The sequence below is a fragment of the Coregonus clupeaformis genome, chromosome 3, assembly GCF_020615455.1.
Source record: "Coregonus clupeaformis isolate EN_2021a chromosome 3, ASM2061545v1, whole genome shotgun sequence".
Taxonomy (NCBI): Eukaryota; Metazoa; Chordata; class Actinopteri; order Salmoniformes; family Salmonidae; genus Coregonus; species Coregonus clupeaformis.
In genome coordinates this window covers 4,777,548-4,800,445 of record NC_059194.1, presented here as the reverse complement: position 1 = coordinate 4,800,445, position 22,898 = coordinate 4,777,548, and the positions used below count along the sequence as shown (strand labels likewise).

The 22,898-nt window shown below is 45.4% G+C and overlaps 1 protein-coding gene across 5 annotated transcripts in view; it reads right to left on the bottom strand.

Annotated features, from left to right (window-relative positions):
• LOC121539380 (transcription factor COE1-A-like) overlaps positions 1-22,898 on the bottom strand; it is a 121,719-nt gene that overhangs the window by 61,762 nt on the left and 37,059 nt on the right. For all 5 annotated transcript variants that reach the window (XM_045206892.1, XM_045206893.1, XM_045206894.1 and 2 more), the window contains exons 7-8: positions 1,350-1,431; positions 1,031-1,172 (exon numbers count right to left, since the gene is read on the bottom strand). In XM_045206892.1, coding sequence (XP_045062827.1) covers positions 1,031-1,172; positions 1,350-1,431 — 224 coding nt within the window. The remainder of the gene's footprint in view (positions 1-1,030; positions 1,173-1,349; positions 1,432-22,898) is intronic.

Genomic DNA, 22,898 nt, shown 5'->3' with positions numbered 1-22,898 from the left:
CATGATTCATATTTGGGGTCTTCCTCTCTGCCATCTGTTGTGTTCGTTGCTCATTGCTCGTCTAGTACTGCCTGTCACAAGCCCTGATACCTCAATACATATCATTGTGTGCTGATTGCCTAGTACTGCCTCAAACAGGTCCTGATACTTCCCAAAACACAAAGGTTCTCTTCCTTATCATGATGGTCCCTGGGGTTGAGGTAGTTCCACACAGGGAAAATATGTTCCTGTTATTTACCGTCAGGGAAAAGAGTATGAGAATCTAACTGGATTACTTTGAGTTGGAGGAATCTGAGCAGGCTCGAAATCATTACAAAGTATTAGGGGTTTGGGTCTGTGTGTGTGTGTGTGTGTGTGTGTGTGTGTGTGTGTGTGTGTGTGTGTGTGTGTGTGTGTGTGTGTGTGTGTGTGTGTGTGTGTGTGTGTGTGTGTGTGTGTGTGTGTGTGTGAGAGAGTGTGCTTATATATGTGTGTGTTAACCTGGAAAAATATTTGGGGGGAGAGAGAGAGAGAGAGAGAGATAGAGGCTGGATAAACCCAGCCAGGTCTCATAGGAAATAAGCTCAGTGTTGTCTTTAAGCTTCCTGGGGCCTCATAAGCACCATAGTCCTGCTACGACACATGGTCCTCATAAGACACTATGGCAGTTCTAACAAGAGCCGGCCACTGGGGGAATACAGGATTCACTGCTGCTCTCGTCCTCTCCTTCTCTCTCTGTTCACTCACTGAGAGTTAAGAATCTCAGAGGGAAAAAGGAGGAGAGGAGAGGAGGTGAGAAGACAGAGGAAGCGAGCGGGAGTAAGAGAAAAGGGAGAGAGAGAAGTGGGGATGAGAAGAGCGAGAAATAAAGTGAGGAAAGGGGAGAGGAGGTAGTGATAGATTGAGGAGAGAGAAAAGAGAGAGAGAGAGAGAGACATATAGAAAAGAGGGAGAGAGGGGGAGGGAGAGACATATGAAAGAGGGAGAGAGGGGGAGAGAGAGAGAGACATATAGAAAAGAGGGGGAGAGAGAGAGAGACATGAGTGTTTACCATGCTCCAGGTACGAGGGTGTTCCTTCTGAGGAGTCTAGTCTCCTGGCCCGGCGACCGTGTTTAGAGTTGTTGTGGACAAACATGTTGTCAGAGACAGAGAGGACATGACCTTCCACACTCACCGTAGTAGACACCACCACCTGGGACAGACAGGGACAGGAGACACAGGAGACATAGAGGAAAAGGGGACACGGGGACAGACAAGGACACGTGAGAAAGGACCTGAAAGCTTCCATCCAACAGCATTACTGTCAGCATTACTGTTGTGTCTAAAGAAATTATGTAAAATTAGGTTTTTACGGTTCTCTCTCTCCCACCTGAAAGCGTCTCATGTCTCGTGGGTTCCCTGCGTTCTTCAGACAGTTCTGGTTGCACTTCAGGAAGAACTTGAGGAAGAACCTGGAGTGAGAGGAGACAAGAAAACAGTCTAAGACTCATGCATCAGTGCTTTTGGCTCCTGACTGAATAGAGCTGCATTTAATCAGATAGCAATGAGAGCAGCAGCAGCATGCCTGCCTGCCTGCCTGCCTGCCTGCCCGCCTGCCCGCTTGCCCGCTTGCCTGCGCATACCTGCCTGCGCGCATGTGGTAGCCTAGAGGTTAAGAGCATTGGGCCAGTAACTGAAAGGTTGCTGGTTCAAATCCCTGAGCTGATTAGGTGAAAAAATCGGTTGATGTGCCCTTGAGCAAGGCACTTAACCCTAATTGCTCATGTAAGTCGCTCTGGATAAGAGCGTCTGCTAAATGACAAAAATGTAAATGTTCCACACAGGGTGTTGTGATGCCTGCTTGCAAACCTCTCGCTTACAGCTTGTTGCCGCTCGCTAGCCCTTGTGGTAAACCAGGAAGCAGCTCCCTTACCAGTACACAGCCTCTTCTTCGCCAAGCCTCCTGCCAGGCCTCCTCGTGGCAACACACGTTAACTGGGCGTCCACGCGGCCCCAGGCTAACTCGGCAGGGGATCTTAGAGCTGCAGTGGTCCCCAAAGGTGCGGTGCGCAGGCCCACGTTATGTGGACGCCCTGGCATCAGCCAACCACTGTCCCACTGCTTTGTGGGTAAGTCTGGGAAGACAAAGGCTAGGGGAGCTCACCCTGAGAGATAAGCAACGTGCTGGCGACGTGTGACAGGTGGTCCTCTGACAGCCTCCTGCAGCTGTTGGAAGGTGCTGGTCGTCTTGGATTTTTTTCTTGCCACCGGAGCCCATTTTCCAACAGCAAAGAAGTGATGTTGGGACAAGCACATCCCCCACGTCACTATAAATAATTTCAGCATGCAGGTATCCACTACTGCTCTTCAGCGAGTTCCACCTAGATTTCCTGCACTATTAAAGTCTACTGGCGACAGGGTGCTTGGTAATGGGGGCAGGACTGAATGATCAGGAAGTGACCCTGCATAGTAGCGGCACATGGCTATTGGTCATCAGCAGCTGGGGTTTGAGTGGCAGCTGCTCCCGGCAGACCCCTGTACGTCTGAGGAGCCCATTTTAGGAACCACACTGCTCGACCCAGATGCTCACTCTAAATCTCCTAGATAGGCTATCGCACCTATCAGGACATTCCGTTTCAGCAGCTGAAAACTAAATAAGAAGAAATATGTCCCCTTATGACTATCAACGTGGAACATAAGGACTCTCTTGGACTCGAGCCATGGCGCCGACCGACCCGAAACGAAGGACTCCACTCATCGCAGCAGAGCTGAAGCGCTATAACTTCGACATCGCTGTTCTCAGTGAGACCAGACTCCTGGGTGAAGGCTCACTCTGGGAAGAAAGAGGGGGCTACACCTTCTTCTGAAAGGGATACCACCCCAGAAGGGCAACATCTGCATGGTGTGTGCATCGCAGTGAAGAACTGCCTCCTGCCATATGTCATTGAAACACCAACTGGCATAAGCGAAAAGCTAATGTCACTCCGCATTCCCCTCGTTGAAAAGCAGCATGCCACTCTTCAGTGCTTATGCACCAACTCTACCACCAGAAGATGATGCAAAATACCGTTTTTACGAGATGCTGGATGAGGCCCTCCACAGAGTACCCAAAAAGGACAAAATCTTGTTATTGAGTGACTTCAACGCAAGAGTGGGGAGATACTGTGAGATATGGAGTGGAGTGTTAGGACAGCACTGCGTTGGTCATGCCAATGCAAATGATTTGAGATTGCAACGCCTTTGTGCTGAACATGAACTCACCATCCCTAACACCATGTTCCAAATGAAAACCCACAATCAAAGCACTGGCACCTCATAGACTCATAGACTTCAGGTTTGCCCAGCCATCCTTAACCAAGCTGAGAATGAAGGTTCTCCCAGCCATCCTTAACCAAGCTCAGAATGGAGGTTCGCCCAGCCATCCTTAACCAAGCTCAGAACTAAGGTTCACCCAGCCATCCTTAACCAAGCTCAGAATAAAGGTTCGCCCAGCCATCCACCTCAGGAAGTCCACCAAAAAAAGCCTGCACTGTGCTCAACTTCAGGAAACAGAGGCACATAACAACTTATGTCGCTCTCTAGCAGAAAAACAAGAGAACATTGAGACTCTCCTGAATGCGGAAGGTCCAATTGACAACAAATGGTCCTCCCTAAGCACATCACTCTATGAGTCAGCAGCCCACTCCACTTTCCGAATGCACTGTATATTAACCGAAACAGAAAATTACTAGGCGTACACCATTTTCCCCTTTTGGTTTAATGAAATAAAAACATGTATCTCTCTCTCTCGTAATTACCAGAGAAACACAAATTACTGTGGAAATGAATTTTAGTAAAATGGCTGCATGGCCTCTACGAGCCTGGCGGTGGAACATACGAGCAAACACACACACTCTCTGAGCCCGGCGACTGAAAAGAGGCGTAAATAATTACAAACACAGACGGCATATCCGTGATAAATTAATGATCACACGCTTTCATCAAATGATGTTAAAAAAAGAAACCAATAAAAAGCAGCAAAGAGATAATAACGCGACTGTTAAGTAATATTGTTACAACTACAACTACTTCAGCTAATAAGAAAACTTCACCACACCTTAGAGTGAATTTCCAACTGTACGGAAGCTTCAAAGGGTCAATCCTCCGATCCACTGATCATGTAAGAACTGTGAGTTTGTGTCTGATGAGAACATCTAAACGCCCTTTCTCATTCTCTTCTGTGTCTCTTTGTCTTGATCATACTTTCTAACCTTTACCTCTTCAACCCTTCTTTTCTCTCTCCTCTACTCTCCTACTGTCTCCTCTATTCTCCTACTGTCTCTCTCCTCTATTCTCCTACTGTCTATCTCCTCTACTCTCCTACTGTCTCTCTCCTCTATTCTCCTACTGTCTCTCTCCTCTATTCTACTGTCTCTCTCCTCTATTCTACTGTCTCTCTCCTCTATTCTCCTACTGTCTCTCTCCTCTATTCTCCTACTGTCTCTCTCCTCTATTCTCCTACTGTCTCTCGCCTCTATTCTCCTACTGTCTCTCTCATCTATTCTACTGTCTCTCTCCTCTACTCTCCTACTGTCTCCTCTATTCTACTACTGTCTCTCTCCTCTATTCTCCTACTGTCTCTCTCCTCTATTCTCCTACTGTCTCTCTCCTCTATTCTACTGTCTCTCTCCTCTATTCTCCTACTGTCTCTCTCCTCTATTCTCCTACTGTCTCTCTCCTCTATTCTACTGTCTCTCTCCTCTATTCTCCTACTGACTCTCTCCTCTATTCTCCTAATGTCTCTCTCCTCTATTCTCCTACTGTCTCTCTCCTCTATTCTCCTACTGTCTCTCTCCTCTATTCTCCAATTTCTCTCTCCTATATTCTACCTACTGTCTCTCTCCTCTATTCTCCTACTGTCTCTCTCTGCTCTATTCTACTGTCTCTCTCCTCTATTCTACTGTCTCTCTCCTCTATTCTACTGTCTCTCTCCTCTATTCTCCTACTGTCTCTCTCCTCTATTCTCCTACTGTCTCTCTCCTCTATTCTCCTACTGTCTCTCTCCTCTATTCTCCTACTGTCTCTCTCCTCTATTCTCCTACTGTCTCTCTCCTCTATTCTCCAATTTCTCTCTCCTATATTCTCCTACTGTCTCTCTCCTCTATTCTCCTACTGTCTCTCTCTGCTCTATTCTACTGTCTCTCTCCTCTATTCTACTGTCTCTCTCCTCTATTCTCCTACTGGCTATCTCCTCTATTCTACTACTGTCTCTCTCCTCTATTCTCCTACTGTCTCTCTCCTCTATTCTACTGTCTCTCTCCTCTATTCTCCTACTGTCTCCTCTATTCTACTACTGTCTCTCTCCTCTATTCTCCTACTGTCTCTCTCCTCTATTCTCCTACTGTCTCTCTCCTCTATTCTCCTACTGTCTCTCTCCTCTACTCTCCTACTGCCTCCTCTATTCTCCTACTGTCTCTCTCCTCTATTCTACTACTGTCTCTCTCCTCTATTCTCCTACTGTCTCTCTCCTCTATTCTCCTACTGTCTCTCTCCTCTATTCTCCTACTGTCTCTCTCCTCTATTCTCCTACTGTCTCTCTCCTCAATTCTCCTACTGTCTCCTCTATTCTCCTACTGTCTCTCTCCTCTATACTACTACTGTCTCTCTCCTCTATTCTCCTACTGTCTCCTCTATTCTCCTGTCTCTCTCCTCTATTCTCCTACCCTCTCTCCTCTATTCTCCTGTCTCTCTCCTCTATTCTCCTACCCTTTCTCCTCTATTCTCCTACTGTCTCTCTCCTCTATTTTCCTGTCTCTCTCCTCTATTCTCCTACCCTCTCTCCTCTATTCTCCTACTGTCTCCTCTATTCTCCTGTCTCTCTCCTCTATTCTTCTACTGTCTCTCTCCTCTATTCTCCTACTGTCTCTCTCCTCTATTCTCCTACTGTCTCTCTCCTCTATTCTCCTACTGTGTCCTCTATTCTCCTGTCTCTCTCCTCTATTCTCCGACCCTCTCTCCTCTATTCTCCTACTGTCTCTCTCCTCTATTCTACTGTCTCTCTCCTCTATTCTACTGTCTCTCTCCTCTATTCTCCTACTGTCTCTCTCCTCTATTCTCCTACTGTCTCCTCTATTCTCCTGTCTCTCTCCTCTATTCTCCTACCCTCTATCCTCTATTCTCCTACTGTCTCTCTCCTCTATTCTACTGTCTCTCTCCTCTATTCTACTGTCTCTCTCCTCTATTCTCCTACAGTCTCTCTCTCCTCTATTCTACTGTCTCTTTCCTCTATTCTCCTAATGTCTTTCTCCTATATTCTCCTACTGTCTCTCTCCTCTCTTCTCCTACTGTCTCTCTCCTCTATTCTCCTACTGTCTCTCTCTCCTCTAATCTACTGTCTCTCTCCTCTATTCTCCTACGTTCTCTCTCCTCTATTCTCCTACTGTCTCTCTCCTCTATTCCTCTACTGTCTCTCTCCTCTATTCTCCTACTGTCTCTGTCTCCTCTAATCTAATGTCTCTCTCCTCTATTCTCCTATTGTCTCTCTCCTCTATTCTCCTACTGTCTCTCTCTCCTCTATTCTACTGTCTCTCTCCTCAATTCTCCTACTGTCTCCTCTATTCTCCTACTGTCTCTCTCCTCTATTCTACTACTGTCTCTCTCCTCTATTCTCCTAATGTCTCACTCCTCTATTCTACTGTCTCTCTCCTCTATTCTCCTACTGTTTCTCTCATCTATTCTCCTGTCTCTCTCCTCTATTCTCCTACTGTCTCTCTCCTCTATTCTCCTACTGTATCTCTCCTCTATTCTCCTACTGTCTCTCTCCTCTATTCTCCTACTGTCTCCTCTATTCTCCTGTCTCTCTCTCTCTATTCTCCTACCCTCTCTCCTCTATTCTCCTACTGTCTCTCTCCTCTATTCTACTGTCTCTCTCCTCTATTCTACTGTCTCTCTCCTCCTATTCTCCTACAGTCTCTCTCTCCTCTATTCTACTGTCTCTTTCCTCTATTCTCCTAATGTCTTTCTCCTATATTCTCCTACTGTCTCTCTCCTCTCTTCTCCTACTGTCTCTCTCCTCTATTCTCCTACTGTCTCTCTCTCCTCTAATCTACTGTCTCTCTCCTCTATTCTCCTACGTTCTCTTTCCTCTATTCTCCTACTGTCTCTCTCCTCTATTCCTCTACTGTCTCTCTCCTCTATTCTCCTACTGTCTCTGTCTCCTCTATTCTCCTATTGTCTCTCTCCTCTATTCTCCTACTGTCTCTCTCTCCTCTATTCTACTGTCTCTCTCCTCAATTCTCCTACTGTCTCCTCTATTCTCCTACTGTCTCTCTCCTCTATTCTTCTACTGTCTCTCTCCTCTATTCTCCTACTGTCTCTCTCCTCTATTCTCCTACTGTCTCTCTCCTCTATTCTCCTACTGTCTCCTCTATTCTCCTGTCTCTCTCCTCTATTCTCCGACCCTCTCTCCTCTATTCTCCTACTGTATCTCTCCTCTATTCTCCTACTGTCTCTCTCCTCTATTCTCCTACTGTCTCCTCTATTCTCCTGTCTCTCTCCTCTATTCTCCTACCCTCTCTCCTCTATTCTCCTACTGTCTCTCTCCTCTATTCTACTGTCTCTCTCCTCTATTCTCCTACAGTCTCTCTCTCCTCTATTCTACTGTCTCTTTCCTCTATTCTCCTAATGTCTTTCTCCTATATTCTCCTACTGTCTCTCTCCTCTCTTCTCCTACTGTCTCTCTCCTCTATTCTCCTACTGTCTCTCTCTCCTCTAATCTACTGTCTCTCTCCTCTATTCTCCTACGTTCTCTCTCCTCTATTCTCCTACTGTCTCTCTCCTCTATTCCACTACTGTCTCTCTCCTCTATTCTCCTACTGTCTCTGTCTCCTCTAATCTAATGTCTCTCTCCTCTATTCTCCTATTGTCTCTCTCCTCTATTCTCCTACTGTCTCTCTCTCCTCTATTCTACTGTCTCTCTCTCTTAATTCTCCTACTGTCTCCTCTATTCTCCTACTGTCTCTCTCCTCTATTCTACTACTGTCTCTCTCCTCTATTCTCCTAATGTCTCACTCCTCTATTCTACTGTCTCTCTCCTCTATTCTCCTACTGTTTCTCTCATCTATTCTCCTGTCTCTCTCCTCTATTCTCCTACTGTCTCTCTCCTCTATTCTCCTACTGTATCTCTCCTCTATTCTCCTACTGTCTCTCTCCTCTATTCTACTGTCTCTCTCCCTCTATTCTTCTACTGTCTCTCTCTCTCTTCTACTGTCTCTTTCCTCTATTGTTCTACTGTCTCTCTCCTCTATTCACCTACTGTCTCTCTCCTCTATTCTCCTACTGTCTCTCTCCTCTATTCTATTACTGTCTCTCTCCTCTAATCTACTGTCTCTCTCCTCTATTCTCCTACTGTCTCTCTCCTCTATTCTCCTACTGTCTCTCTCCTCTATTCTTCTACTGTCTCTCTCCTCTATTCTCCTACTGTCTCTCTCCTCTATTCTCCTACTGTCTCTCTCCTCTATTCTACTACTGTCTCTCTCCTCTATTCTCCTAATGTCTCACTCCTCTATTCTACTGTCTCTCTCCTCTATTCTCCTACTGTTTCTCTCATCTATTCTCCTGTCTCTCTCCTCTATTCTCCTACTGTCGCTCTCCTCTATTCTCCTACTGTATCTCTCCTCTATTCTCCTACTGTCTCTCTCCTATATTCTACTGTCTCTCTCCTCTATTCTCCTACTGTCTCTCTCCTCTCTTCTACTGTCTCTTTCCTCTATTCTTCTACTGTCTCTCTCCTCTATTCACCTACTGTCTCTCTCCTCTATTCTCCTACTGTCTCTCTCCTCTATTCTACTACTGTCTCTCTCCTCTAATCTACTGTCTCTCTCCTCTATTCTCCTACTGTCTCTCTCTCTATTCTCCTACTGTCTCTCTCCTCTATTCTTCTACTGTCTCTCTCCTCTATTCTCCTACTGTCTCTCTCCTCTATTCTACTGTCTCTCTCCTCTATTCTCATACTGTCTCTCTCCCTCTATTCTACTGTCTCTCTCTCTCTATTCTCCTACTGTCTCTCTCCTTTATTCTCCTACTCTCTCTCTCCTCTATTGTCCTACTGTCTCACTCCTCTATTCTACTACTGTCTCTCTCCTCTATTCTCCTACTGTCTCTCTCCTCTATTCTCCTACTGTCTCTCTCCTCTATTCTCCTACTGTCTTTCTCCTCTGTTCTCCTACTGTCTCTCTCTCTATTCTACTGTCTCTCTCCTCTATTCTACTGTCTTTCTCCTCTATTCTCCTACTGTCTCTCTCTTCCTCTATTCTCCTACTGTTTCTCTCCTCTATTCTAATGTCTCTCTCCTCTATTCTTCTGTCTCTCTCCTCTATTCTCCTACTGTCTCTCTCCTCTATTCTACTGTCTCTTTCCTCTATTCTCCTACTGTCTCTCTCCTCTATTCTCCTACTGTCTCTCTCCTCTATTCTACTGTCTCTCTCCTCTATTCTACTCTCTTTCTCCTCTATTCTCCTACTGTCTCTCTCCTCTATTCTCCTACTGTTTCTCTCCTCTATTCTAATGTCTCTCTCCTCTATTCTTCTGTCTCTCTCCTCTATTCTCCTACTGTCTCTCTCCTGTATTCTACTGTCTCTTTCCTCTATTCTCCTACTGTCTCTCTCCTCTATTCTACTACTGTCTCTCTCCTCTATTCTACTGTCTCTTTCCTCTATTCTCCTACTGTCTCTCTCCTCTATTATCCTACTGTCTCTCTCCTCTATTCTCATACTGTCTCTCTCCTCTATTCACCTACTGTCTCTCTCCTCTATTCTCCTAATGTCTCACTCCTCTATTCTACTGTCTCTCTCCTCTATTCTCCTACTGTTTCTTTCATCTATTCTCCTGTCTCTCTCCTCTATTCTCCTACTGTCTCTCTCCTCTATTTTCCAACTGTCTCTCTCCTCTATTCTCCTACTGTCTCTCTCCTCTATTCTCCTACTGTATCTCTCCTCTATTCTCCTACTGTCTCTCTCCTCTATTTTACTGTCTCTCTCCTCTATTCTCCTACTGTCTCTCTCCTCTATTCTACTGTCTCTTTCCTCTATTCTTCTACTGTCTCTCGTCTATTCACCTACTGTATCTCTCCTCTATTCTCCTACTGTCTCTCTCCTCTATTCTACTACTGCCTCTCTCCTCTAATCTACTGTCTCTCTCCTCTATTCTCCTACTGTCTCTCTCCTCTATTCTCCTACTGTCTCTCTCCTCTATTCTTCTACTGTCTCTCTCCTCTATTCTCCTTCTGTCTCTCTCCTCTATTCTACTGTCTCTCTCCTCTATTCTCATACTGTCTCTCTCCTCTATTCTACTGTCTCTCTCTCTCTATTCTCCTACTGTCTCTCTCCTATATTCTCCTACTCTCTCTCTCCTCTATTCTCCTACTGTCTCTCTCCTCTATTCTACTACTGTCTCTCTCCTCTATTCTCCTACTGTCTCTCTCCTCTATTCTCCTACTGTCTCTCTCCTCTATTCTCCTACTGTCTTTCTCCTCTGTTCTCCTAATGTCTCTCTCCTCTATTCTACTGTCTCTCTCCTCTATTCTACTGTCTTTCTCCTCTATTCTCCTACTGTCTCTCTCCTCTATTCTCCTACTGTTTCTCTCCTCTATTCTAATGTCTCTCTCCTCTATTCTTCTGTCTCTCTCCTCTATTCTCCTACTGTCTCTCTCCTCTATTCTACTGTCTCTTTCCTCTATTCTCCTACTGTCTCTCTCCTCTATTCTACTGTCTCTTTCCTCTATTCTCCTACTGTCTTTCTCCTATATTCTCCTACTGTCTCTCTCCTCTATTCTACTACTGTCTCTCTCCTCTATTCTCCTACTGTCGCTCTCCTCTATTCTCCTACTGTCTCTCTCCTCTATTCTCCTACTGTCTCTCTCCTCTATTCTCCTACTGTCTCTCTCCTCTATTCTCCTACTGTCTCTCTCCTCTATTCTCCTACTGTCTCTCTCCTCTATTCTCCTACTGTCTCCTCTATTCTCCTGTCTCTCTCCTCTATTCTCCTACCCTCTCTCCTCTATTCTCCTACTGTCTCTCTCCTCTATTCTACTGTCTCTCTCCTCTATTCTCCTACAGTCTCTCTCTCCTCTATTCTACTGTCTCTTTCCTCTATTCTCCTAATGTCTTTCTCCTATATTCTCCTACTGTCTCTCTCCTCTCTTCTCCTACTGTCTCTCTCCTCTATTCTCCTACTGTCTCTCTCTCCTCTAATCTACTGTCTCTCTCCTCTATTCTCCTCGTTCTCTCTCCTCTATTCTCCTACTGTCTCTCTCCTCTATTCCTCTACTGTCTCTCTCCTCTATTCTCCTACTGTCTCTGTCTCCTCTAATCTAATGTCTCTCTCCTCTATTCTCCTATTGTCTCTCTCCTCTATTCTCCTACTGTCTCTCTCTCCTCTATTCTACTGTCTCTCTCCTCAATTCTCCTACTGTCTCCTCTATTCTCCTACTGTCTCTCTCCTCTATTCTACTACTGTCTCTCTCCTCTATTCTCCTAATGTCTCACTCCTCTATTCTACTGTCTCTCTCCTCTATTCTCCTACTGTTTCTCTCATCTATTCTCCTGTCTCTCTCCTCTATTCTCCTACTGTCTCTCTCCTCTATTCTCCTACTGTATCTCTCCTCTATTCTCCTACTGTCTCTCTCCTCTATTCTACTGTCTCTCTCCTCTATTCTCCTACTGTCTCTCTCCTCTCTTCTACTGTCTCTTTCCTCTATTGTTCTACTGTCTCTCTCCTCTATTCACCTACTGTCTCTCTCCTCTATTCTCCTACTGTCTCTCTCCTCTATTCTATTACTGTCTCTCTCCTCTAATCTACTGTCTCTCTCCTCTATTCTCCTACTGTCTCTCTCCTCTATTCTCCTACTGTCTCTCTCCTCTATTCTTCTACTGTCTCTCTCCTCTATTCTCCTACTGTCTCTCTCCTCTATTCTCCTACTGTCTCTCTCCTCTATTCTACTACTGTCTCTCTCCTCTATTCTCCTAATGTCTCACTCCTCTATTCTACTGTCTCTCTCCTCTATTCTCCTACTGTTTCTCTCATCTATTCTCCTGTCTCTCTCCTCTATTCTCCTACTGTCTCTCTCCTCTATTCTCCTACTGTATCTCTCCTCTATTCTCCTACTGTCTCTCTCCTATATTCTACTGTCTCTCTCCTCTATTCTCCTACTGTCTCTCTCCTCTCTTCTACTGTCTCTTTCCTCTATTCTTCTACTGTCTCTCTCCTCTATTCACCTACTGTCTCTCTCCTCTATTCTCCTACTGTCTCTCTCCTCTATTCTACTACTGTCTCTCTCCTCTAATCTACTGTCTCTCTCCTCTATTCTCCTACTGTCTCTCTCCTCTATTCTCCTACTGTCTCTCTCCTCTATTCTTCTACTGTCTCTCTCCTCTATTCTCCTACTGTCTCTCTCCTCTATTCTACTGTCTCTCTCCTCTATTCTCATACTGTCTCTCTCCTCTATTCTACTGTCTCTCTCTCTCTATTCTCCTACTGTCTCTCTCCTTTATTCTCCTACTCTCTCTCTCCTCTATTGTCCTACTGTCTCACTCCTCTATTCTACTACTGTCTCTCTCCTCTATTCTCCTACTGTCTCTCTCCTCTATTCTCCTACTGTCTCTCTCCTCTATTCTCCTACTGTCTTTCTCCTCTGTTCTCCTACTGTCTCTCTCCTCTATTCTACTGTCTCTCTCCTCTATTCTACTGTCTTTCTCCTCTATTCTCCTACTGTCTCTCTCCTCTATTCTCCTACTGTTTCTCTCCTCTATTCTAATGTCTCTCTCCTCTATTCTTCTGTCTCTCTCCTCTATTCTCCTACTGTCTCTCTCCTCTATTCTACTGTCTCTTTCCTCTATTCTCCTACTGTCTCTCTCCTCTATTCTCCTACTGTCTCTCTCCTCTATTCTACTGTCTCTCTCCTCTATTCTACTCTCTTTCTCCTCTATTCTCCTACTGTCTCTCTCCTCTATTCTCCTACTGTTTCTCTCCTCTATTCTTCTGTCTCTCTCCTCTATTCTCCTACTGTCTCTCTCCTGTATTCTACTGTCTCTTTCCTCTATTCTCCTACTGTCTCTCTCCTCTATTCTACTACTGTCTCTCTCCTCTATTCTACTGTCTCTTTCCTCTATTCTCCTACTGTCTCTCTCCTCTATTATCCTACTGTCTCTCTCCTCTATTCTCATACTGTCTCTCTCCTCTATTCACCTACTGTCTCTCTCCTCTATTCTCCTAATGTCTCACTCCTCTATTCTACTGTCTCTCTCCTCTATTCTCCTACTGTTTCTTTCATCTATTCTCCTGTCTCTCTCCTCTATTCTCCTACTGTCTCTCTCCTCTATTTTCCAACTGTCTCTATCCTCTATTCTCCTACTGTCTCTCTCCTCTATTCTCCTACTGTATCTCTCCTCTATTCTCCTACTGTCTCTCTCCTCTATTTTACTGTCTCTCTCCTCTATTCTCCTACTGTCTCTCTCCTCTATTCTACTGTCTCTTTCCTCTATTCTTCTACTGTCTCTCGTCTATTCACCTACTGTATCTCTCCTCTATTCTCCTACTGTCTCTCTCCTCTATTCTTCTACTGTCTCTCTCCTCTATTCTCCTTCTGTCTCTCTCCTCTATTTTACTGTCTCTCTCCTCTATTCTCATACTGTCTCTCTCCTCTATTCTACTGTCTCTCTCTCTCTATTCTCCTACTGTCTCTCTCCTATATTCTCCTACTCTCTCTCTCCTCTATTCTCCTACTGTCTCTCTCCTCTATTCTACTACTGTCTCTCTCCTCTATTCTCCTACTGTCTCTCTCCTCTATTCTCCTACTGTCTCTCTCCTCTATTCTCCTACTGTCTTTCTCCTCTGTTCTCCTAATGTCTCTCTCCTCTATTCTACTGTCTCTCTCCTCTATTCTACTGTCTTTCTCCTCTATTCTCCTACTGTCTCTCTCCTCTATTCTCCTACTGTTTCTCTCCTCTATTCTAATGTCTCTCTCCTCTATTCTTCTGTCTCTCTCCTCTATTCTCCTACTGTCTCTCTCCTCTATTCTACTGTCTCTTTCCTCTATTCTCCTACTGTCTCTCTCCTCTCATTCTACTGTCTCTTTCCTCTATTCTCCTACTGTCTTTCTCCTATATTCTCCTACTGTCTCTCTCCTCTATTCTACTACTGTCTCTCTCCTCTATTCTCCTACTGTCGCTCTCCTCTATTCTCCTACTGTCTCTCTCCTCTATTCTCCTACTGTCTCTCTCCTCTATTCTCCTACTGTCTCTCTCCTCTATTCTCCTACTGTCTCTCTCCTCTATTCTCCTACTGTCTCTCTCCTCTATTCTCCTACTGTCTCTCTCCTCTATTCTCTTACTGTCTCTCTCCTCTATTCTCCTGCTGTCTCTCTCCTCTATTCTCCTACCGTCTCTCTCCTCTATCCTACTGTCTCTCTCCTCTATTCTTCTACTGTCTCTTTCCTCTATTCTCCTACTGTCTCTCTCCTCTATTCTCCTACTGTCTCTCTCCTCTATTCTACTACTGTCTCTCTCCTCTATTCTACTGTCTCTCTCCTCTATTCTCCTACTGTCTCTCTCCTCTATTCTCCTACTGTCTCTCTCCTTTATTCTCTTACTGTCTCTCTCCTCTATTCTACTGTCTCTTCTTCTATTCTCTTACTGTCTCTCTCCTCTATTATACTGTCTCTCTCCTCTCTTCTACTGTCTCTCTCCTCTATTCTCCTACTGTCTCTCTCCTGTATTCTACTGTCTCTTTCCTCTATTCTCCTACTGTCTCTATCCTCTATTATCCTACTGTCTCTCTCCTCTATTCCTCTACTGTCTCTCTCCTCTATTCTCCTACTGTCTCTCTCCTGTATTCTACTGTCTCTTTCCTCTATTCTCCTACTGTCTCTTTCCTCTATTCTCCTACTGTCTCTCTCCTCTATTCTCCTACTGTCTCTCTCCTCTCTTCTCCTGTCTCTCTCCTCTATTCTCCTACTGTCTCTCTCCTGTATTCTACTGTCTCTTTCCTCTATTCTCCTACTGTCTCTATCCTCTATTATCCTACTGTCTCTCTCCTCTATTCCTCTACTGTCTCTCTCCTCTATTCTCCTACTGTCTCTCTCCTCTATTCTCCTACTGTCTCTCTCCTCTATTCTCCTACTGTCGCTCTCCTCTATTCTACTGTCTCTTTCCTCTATTCTCCTACTGTCTCTCTCCTCTATTCTACTGTCTCTCTCCTCTATTCTACTGTCTCTTTCCTCTATTCTCCTACTGTCTCTCTCCTCTATTCTCATACAGTCTCTCTCCTCTATTCTCCTACCCTCTCTCCTTTATTTTCCTACTGTCTCTCTCCTCTATTCTACTGTCTCTCTCCTCTATTCTACTATCTCTCTCCTCTATTTTCCTACTGTCGCTCTCCTCTATTTTCCTACTGTCTCTCTCCTCTATTCTCCTACTGTCGCTCTCCTCTATTCTCCTACTGTCTCTCTCCTCTATTCTCTTACTGTCTCTCTCCTCTATTCTCCTACTGTCTCTCTCCTCTATTCTCCTGTCTCTCTCTATCTATTCTACTGTCTCTCTCTCTCTATTCTCCTACTGTCTCACTCCTCTATTCTCTTACTGTCTCTCTCCTCTATTCTCCTACTGTCTCTCTCCTCTATTCTCCTGTCTCTCTCTCTCTATTCTCCTACTGTCTCTCTTCTTCTATTTTCCTACTGTCTCTCTCCTCTATTCTACTGACTCTCTCCTCTCTTCTACTGTCTCTCTCCTCTATTCTCCCACTGTCTCTCTCCTCTCTTCTACTGTCTCTCTCCTCTATTCTCCTACTCTCTCTCTCCTCTATTCTCCTACTGTATCTCTCCTCTATTCTCTTACTGTCTCTCTCCTCTATTCTACTGTCTCTCTCCTCTATTCTACTGTCTCTCTCCTCTATTCTCCTACTGTCTCTCTCCTCTATTCTACTGTCTCTCTCCTCTATTCTACTGTCTCTCTCCTCTATTCTCCTACTATCTCTCTCCTCTATTCTACTGTCTCACTCCTCTATTTTACTGTCTCTCTCCTCTATTCTCCTACTGTCTCTCTCCTGCATACTTTTTCTTTCTCTCTCTTGTGTTTCGTGTTTCTGTTGACAGTTGTAAATGGCTGTAGGTGAGGCTGTAGCTCAGCCCTCCTTCTGACATCCCCCTCATCACTCACACTATGTATTTTTCTTTCTTTCTGTCTCTCTCTCCTTCTCTCTCTTTCCATCTCTTCTACTGCCCCTTCTCTGTCCTCCTCCTATCCTTCTCTCTGAGCCATGTGCCGTGTCATACAGATCACCTTCACTACAATAGCATAGCATCTGTCTCCTAATCTAATTCATCAGGCTGCATCCCAAATGGCACCCAGTTTCCTACAAAGTGCAATACTTTTGTCCAGAGACCTATGGGCCCTGATCAAAAGTAGTGTACTAAGTAGGGGATAGGGTGCCATTTGGGACACAGCCCAGTTGTTACTCACTTTGCTCTGCTCTGGGGTTAATAAAGAGATACAAAACCACTTCCCCCTGTCTGATACTGCACCGATAGAGCTGAGGGCATGGAGTGTAGAGCGGATCCTCTCTTTTTATCTCCTCTCCTCACTACCTATTTACCTCTCTCTCTCTCTCTCTCTCTCTCTCTCTCTCTCTCTCTCTCTCTCTACCTCTCTCTCTCTCTCTCTCTCTCTCTCTCTCTCTCTCTCTCTCTCTCTCTCTCTCTCTCTCTCTCTCTCTCTCTCTCTCTCTCTCTCTCTCTCTCTCTCTCTCTCTCTCTCTCTCTCAGGGGCAATGCATCACTGACACTTTATCTAGGAGTCTGACTGGCTTGTTTCCGTGGTGACCTCTCAACCTACCTACCACACACACACATTTGTAAGCCACTTGTCCCATCAGGCGGATGCTGTTAGAGTAGTCTGTAATGTTGTTCCCATCATGTCTATCTAAAGTATCATGATTTATTCAACCACAGCATCTCACTGTACTGAAACATTCATCCTCTGTACGCTCCCTGCATCATCTCTCCCTGAGTATGTGTGTGTTTGTGTCTGTGTGTCTGTGTGTGGCAAGTCTAGTGGTTTTGCCTCATCGTTAAATATATCTCAGTACAAATAGACCCATGCGTGAGTTGTGGGTCAGGGGGACTGCTCTGTTCTCCTACCTGCCCAGGGAGAGCCCTGCCTGGGGAAAAGGAGTCCCTGTCTCCCCCTGGGCTGGAGGTTCCAAAGACACTTAGTCCATTCAGTTTCCTACATTTAATTCCAAAGTGCATCATTCAAAATTCAACTAAGACATTTTCATCTTTCTGAAACGTCTTAAATGTCCTGAGCAATTTGACTGTAGTGGGATCGCTTAAGAGGACAGTCTATGAACTCACTTAACTACATTACTGGGGTAAAGGAAGGCCAATGAGCTGCAATGAAGCTGGGGAAAGGCCGGGCTCTATGCAGGGAATTTGTGTTGCAATGACATTGAATACCTACACCTCAGCTCTCTATCTCCAGCTAGCTACAAGTCTAATACCTTTATATGTCAATAATATGTGTGTTGTGTCAGTAGCAGTAGTGTTGTGTCAGTAGTGTTGTGTCAGCAGTGTTGTGTCAGCAGTGTTGGGCCAGTAGTGTTGTGTCAGTAGTGTTGTGTCAGTCGTGTTGTGTCAGTAGTGTTCTGTCAGTAGTATTGTGTCAGTAGTGCTGGCCCTGTAGTGTTGTGTCAGTAGTGTTGTGTCAGTAGTGCTGGGCCTGTAGTGTTGTGTCAGTAGTGATGTGTCAGTAGTGTTGTGTCAGTAGTGTTGTGTCAGTAGTGTTGGGCCAGTAGTGTTGTGTCAGTAGTGTTGTGTCAGCAGTGTTGGGCCAGTAGAGATGTGTTGTGTCAGTAGTGTTGTGTCAGTAGTGTTGTGTCAGCAGTGTTGTGTCAGCAGTGTTGGGCCAGTAGTGATGCCTGTAGTGTTGTGTCAGTAGCAGTAGTGTTGTGTCAGTAGTGTTGTGTCAGTAGTGTTGTGTCAGTAGTGCGGGGCCTATAGTGTTGTGTCAGTAGTGTTGTGTCAGTAGTGCTGGGCCTGTAGTGTTGTGTCAGTAGTGTTGTGTCAGTAGTGATGTGTCAGTAGTGTTGTGTCAGTAGTGTTGTGTCAGTAGTGGTGTGTCAGTAGTGTTGTGTCAGTAGTGTTGTGTCAGTAGTGTTGGGCCAGTAGTGTTGTGTCAGTAGTGTTGTGTCAGCAGTGTTGGGCCAGTAGAGATGTGTTGTGTCAGTAGTGTTGTGTCAGTAGTGTTGGGCCAGTAGTGTTGTGTCAGTAGTGTTGTGTCAGCAGTGTTGGGCCAGTAGTGTTGGGTCAGCAGTGTTGGGCCAGTAGTGATGTGTAATTAGCAGTAGTGTTGTGTCAGTAGTGTTGGCCAGTAGTGTTGTGTCAGTAGTGTTGTGTCAGTAGTGTTATGTCAGTAGTGTTGTGTCAGTAGTGTTGTGTCAGCAGTGTTGGGCCAGTAGTGGCGTGTCAGTAGTGTTGTGTCAGTAGTGTTGTGTCAATAGTGTTGTGTCAGTAGTGTTGTGTCTGTAGTGTTGGGCCAGTAGTGTTGGGCCAGTAGTGGCGTGTCAGTAGTGTTGTGTCAGTAGTGTTGTGTCAGTAGTGTTGGGCCAGTAGTGATGGGTCAGTAGTGATGTGTAAGTAGTGTTGTGTCAGTAGTGTTGTGTCAGTAGTGTTATGTCAGTAGTGTTGGGCCAGTAGTGATATGTCAGTAGTGTTGTGTCAGTAGTGTCGGTAGTGTTGTATCAGTAGTATTGTGTCAGTGTCAGTAGTGTTGTGCCTCTACGTCTCCCTGTTAATCAAACACATTAATAACTTCCTTCTAGACTCTGTCCTCACCTGTCCAGACACATATGGTCCACCAATCAATGTTGTGTCAGTAGTGTTGTGTCAGTAGTGTTGGGCCAGTAGTGTTGTGTCAGTAGTGTTGTGTCAGTAGTGTTGTGTCAGCAGTGTTGGGCCAGTAGTGATGTGTCAGTAGTGTTATGTCAGTAGTGCTGTGTCAGTAGTGTTGTGTCAGCAGTGTTGGGCCAGTAGTGGCGTGTCAGTAGTGTTGTGTCAGTAGTGTTGTGTCAGTAGTGTTGTGTCAGTAGTGTTGGGCCAGTAGAGATGTCTGTAGTGTTGTGTCAGTAGCAGTAGTGTTGTGTCAGTAGTGTTGTGTCAGTAGTGTTATGTCAGTAGTGTTGGGCCAGTAGTAATATGTCAGTAGTGTTGTGTCAGTAGTGTCGGTAGTGTTGTATCAGTAGTGTTGTGTCAGTATCTGTAGTGTTGTGCCTCTACGTCTCCCTGTTAATCAAACACATGAATAACTTCCTTCTAGACTCTGTCCTCACCTGTCCAGACACATATGGTCCACCAATCAATGTTGTGTCAGTAGTGTTGTGTCAGTAGTGTTGGGCCAGTAGTGTTGTGTCAGTAGTGTTGTGTCAGCAGTGTTGGGCCAGTAGTGTTGTGTCAGCAGTGTTGGGCCAGTAATGATGTGTAATTATCAGTAGTGTTGTGTCAGTAGTGTTGGGCCAGTAGTGTTGTGTCAGTAGTGTTGTGTCAGTAGTGTTGTGTCAGCAGTGTTGGGCCAGTAGTGATGTGTCAGTAGTGTTATGTCAGTAGTGTTGTGTTAGTAGTGTTGTGTCAGCAGTGTTGGGCCAGTAGTGATGGGTCAGTAGTGATGTGTCAGTAGTGTTGTGTCAGTAGTGTTGTGTCAGCAGTGTTGTGTCAGCAGTGTTGGGCCAGTAGTGATGTCTGTAGTGTTGTGTCAGTGTCAGTAGTGTTGTGCCTCTACGTCTCCCTGTTAATCAAACACATTAATAACTTCCTTCTAGACTCTGTCCTCACCTGTCCAGACACATATGGTCCACCAATCACAAAATAAGGAACCACGCATATATTAGCATACCTAATGTCCAACCCTCTCTATTTAATATGCAAATTCCCAGAGACATTAGCGAACGCCGTATGTTCTAAATGAATAAATTTGAATGGCAATTAGAGTAATCCTTTATAATTAATGAAAACTGTCCATTTTGGTTCAGGAGTAATTTGATTAACGTTATGATGGGACACTTAGTAAGTTCATTGGACTGGTAGACTGGAGGGATACACACACACACTAAAATGAAATCTGGCCCGCCCTACTTTGACCTTGCTAACTACCTTCCTGTAAAACAGGCAGAAAGCATATTAGAACTAATGATCAGCGCGTGATTACTGTACACTACCAACAACAACCTGTGAATCATTTGGTATCTGACAAATAGCCAGAAAAAATATTGTTTCAGTTGTAAGAATTTTTATTTTTTTATTTTAGTCCATTAGCAAATAATGTGATCCCCCATCACCTCTCTCTCTCTCTCTCTCTCTCTCTCTCTCTCTCTCTCTCTCTCTCTCTTGCCAAAGCAAGTGACGTAGATAGTAAACAAAAGTGAAATAAACAATAAATATTAACAGTAAACCTTACACTCAGAAGTTCCAAAAGAATAAAGACATTTCAAATGTCATATTATGTCAATATACAGTGTTGTAACGATGTGCAAATAGTTAAAGTACAAATGGGAAAATAAATTAACATAAATATGGGTTGTATTTACAATGGTGTTTGTTCTTCACTGGTTGCCCTTTTCTTGTGGCAACAGGTCACAAATCTTGCTGCTGTGATTGCACACTGTGGTATTTCACCCAATAGATAAGGGAGTTTATCAAAATTGGGTTTGTTTTCGAATTCTTTGTGGTTCTGTGTAATCTGAGGGAAATATGTGTCTCTAATATGGTCATACATTTGGCAGGAAGTTAGGAAGTGCAGCTCAGTTTCCATCTCATTTTGTGGGCAGTGTGCACATAGCCTGTCTTCTCTTGAGAGCCAGGTCTGCCTACGGCGGCCGTTCTCAATAGCAAGGCTATGTTCACTGAGTCTGTACATAGTCAAAGCTTTCCTTAAGTTTGGGTCAGTCACAGTGGTCAGGTATTCTGCCACTGTGTACTCTCTGTTTAGGGCCAAATAGCATTCTAGTTTGCTCTGTTATTTTGTTAATTCTTTCCAATGTGTCAAGTAATTCTCTTTTTGTTTTCTCATGGTTTGGTTGGGTCTAATTGTGTTGTTGTCCTGGGGCTCTATGGGGTCTGTTTGTGTTTGTGAACAGAGCCCCAGGACCAGCTTGCTTGGGGGACTCTTCTCCAAGTTCATCTCTCTGTAGGTGATGGCTTTGTTATGAAGGTTTGGGAATTGCTTCCTTTTAAGTGGTTATAGAATTTAACGGCTCTTTTCTGGATTTTGAAATATTAGTGGGTATCGGCCTAATTCTGCTCTGCATGCATTATTTGGTGTTTTTTTATTGTACACTGAGGATATTTTTGCAGAATTCTGCGTGCAGTCTCAATTTGGTGTTTGTCCCATTTTGTGAATTCTTGGTTGGTGAGCAGACCCCAGACCTCACAACCATAAAGGGCAATCGGTTCTATAACTGATTCAAGTATTTTTAACCAGATCCTATTTGGTATGTCAAATGTTATGTTCCTTTTGATGGCATACAAGGCCCTTCTTGCCTTGTCTCTCAGATCGTTCACAGATTTGTGGAAGTTACCTGTGGCGCTGATGTTGAGGCTGAGGTATGTATAGTTTTTTGTGTGCTCTAGGGCAACGGCGTCTAGATGGAATTTGTATTTGTGGTCCTGGCAACTGGACCATTTTTGGAACACCATTACTTTTATCTTACTGAGATTTACTGTCAGGGCCCATGTCACGCCCTGGCTCTGGGGACTCTTAAATGTTGAGCCAGGGTGTGGAGTTTCTATGTTATATTTTCTATGTTGATGTGCTAGATCGTTTAGATCTATGTTGGCCAGGGTGGTTCCCAATCAGAGGCAGCTGTATCTCGTTGTCTCTGATTGGGGACCATACTTAGGCAGCCTGTTTGGCACTAGTCGGTGTGGGATCTTGGTCCGTTAAGGTTTGTTTTGTGTAACCTAGGACTTGACGTATCGTTTGTTTGTTGTTTTGTGTCTTGAGTTAGTACTTAATAAAATGTACGCTTATCACGCTGCGCCTTGGTCCGTCTCATCAGTAAACGATCGTGACAGAAGATCCCACCAAAAGAGGACCAAGCAGCGTGTCCAGGAACAGACAGCCTGGACCTGGGAGGAGATCCTGGACGGGAAGGGATCCTGGACTTGGGAGGAGATTCAGGCCGGAATGGATCGCCGTCCTTGGGAGGAGACTGTGGAGGCACGCTATAGAGAGGAGCAGCGGCAACGCAGAGGGTACCGGCCGAGGAGGAAGCCCGAGAGACAGCCCCAATATTATTTTTTTGGGGGGGGCTAAAAGGGTGGTTGGCGGAGCCTAGGGTTAGAGCAGAGCCAACTCCCCGTACTCAGGCTAGGAAGCGTGTGACTGGGCAGGCTCCGTGTTATGCGGAGCCACGTACTCTGCCGCGAGTGATCCGGCACAGTCCTGTACGTCCTGTGCTAGCACCACGCACGTGTCGTACAAAGATGGGCATTCAGCCAGGACGGGGTGTGCCGGCTCAACGCTCGTGGTCTCCAGTACGCCTCCTCGGTCCCGTATATCCTGCGCCAGTGCCACGTGCTGTAGCGCCAGTACGAGTGCACAGCCCCGTACGTCCTGTGCTGATGCCTCACACGTATTGTGTGGAAGTAGGCATTCAGCCAGGACGGGTTGGGTCAGCTTTTCGCTCCAGACCTCCAGTCCGCCTCCACAGTCCGGCCCGGCCCGTTCAGGCTCCCCGCACCAAGCCAGTGGTGCGTGTTCCCAGTCCAGCCCGGCCTGTTCCTGCTCCCCGCACCAAGCCAGTGGTGCGTGTTCCCAGTCCAGCCCGGCCTGTTCCTGTCCCTCGCACCAAGCCAGTGGTGCGGCGTCGCCAGCCGGTCCGGCCTGTTCCTGCTCCCGCACCAAGCCAGTGGTGCGTG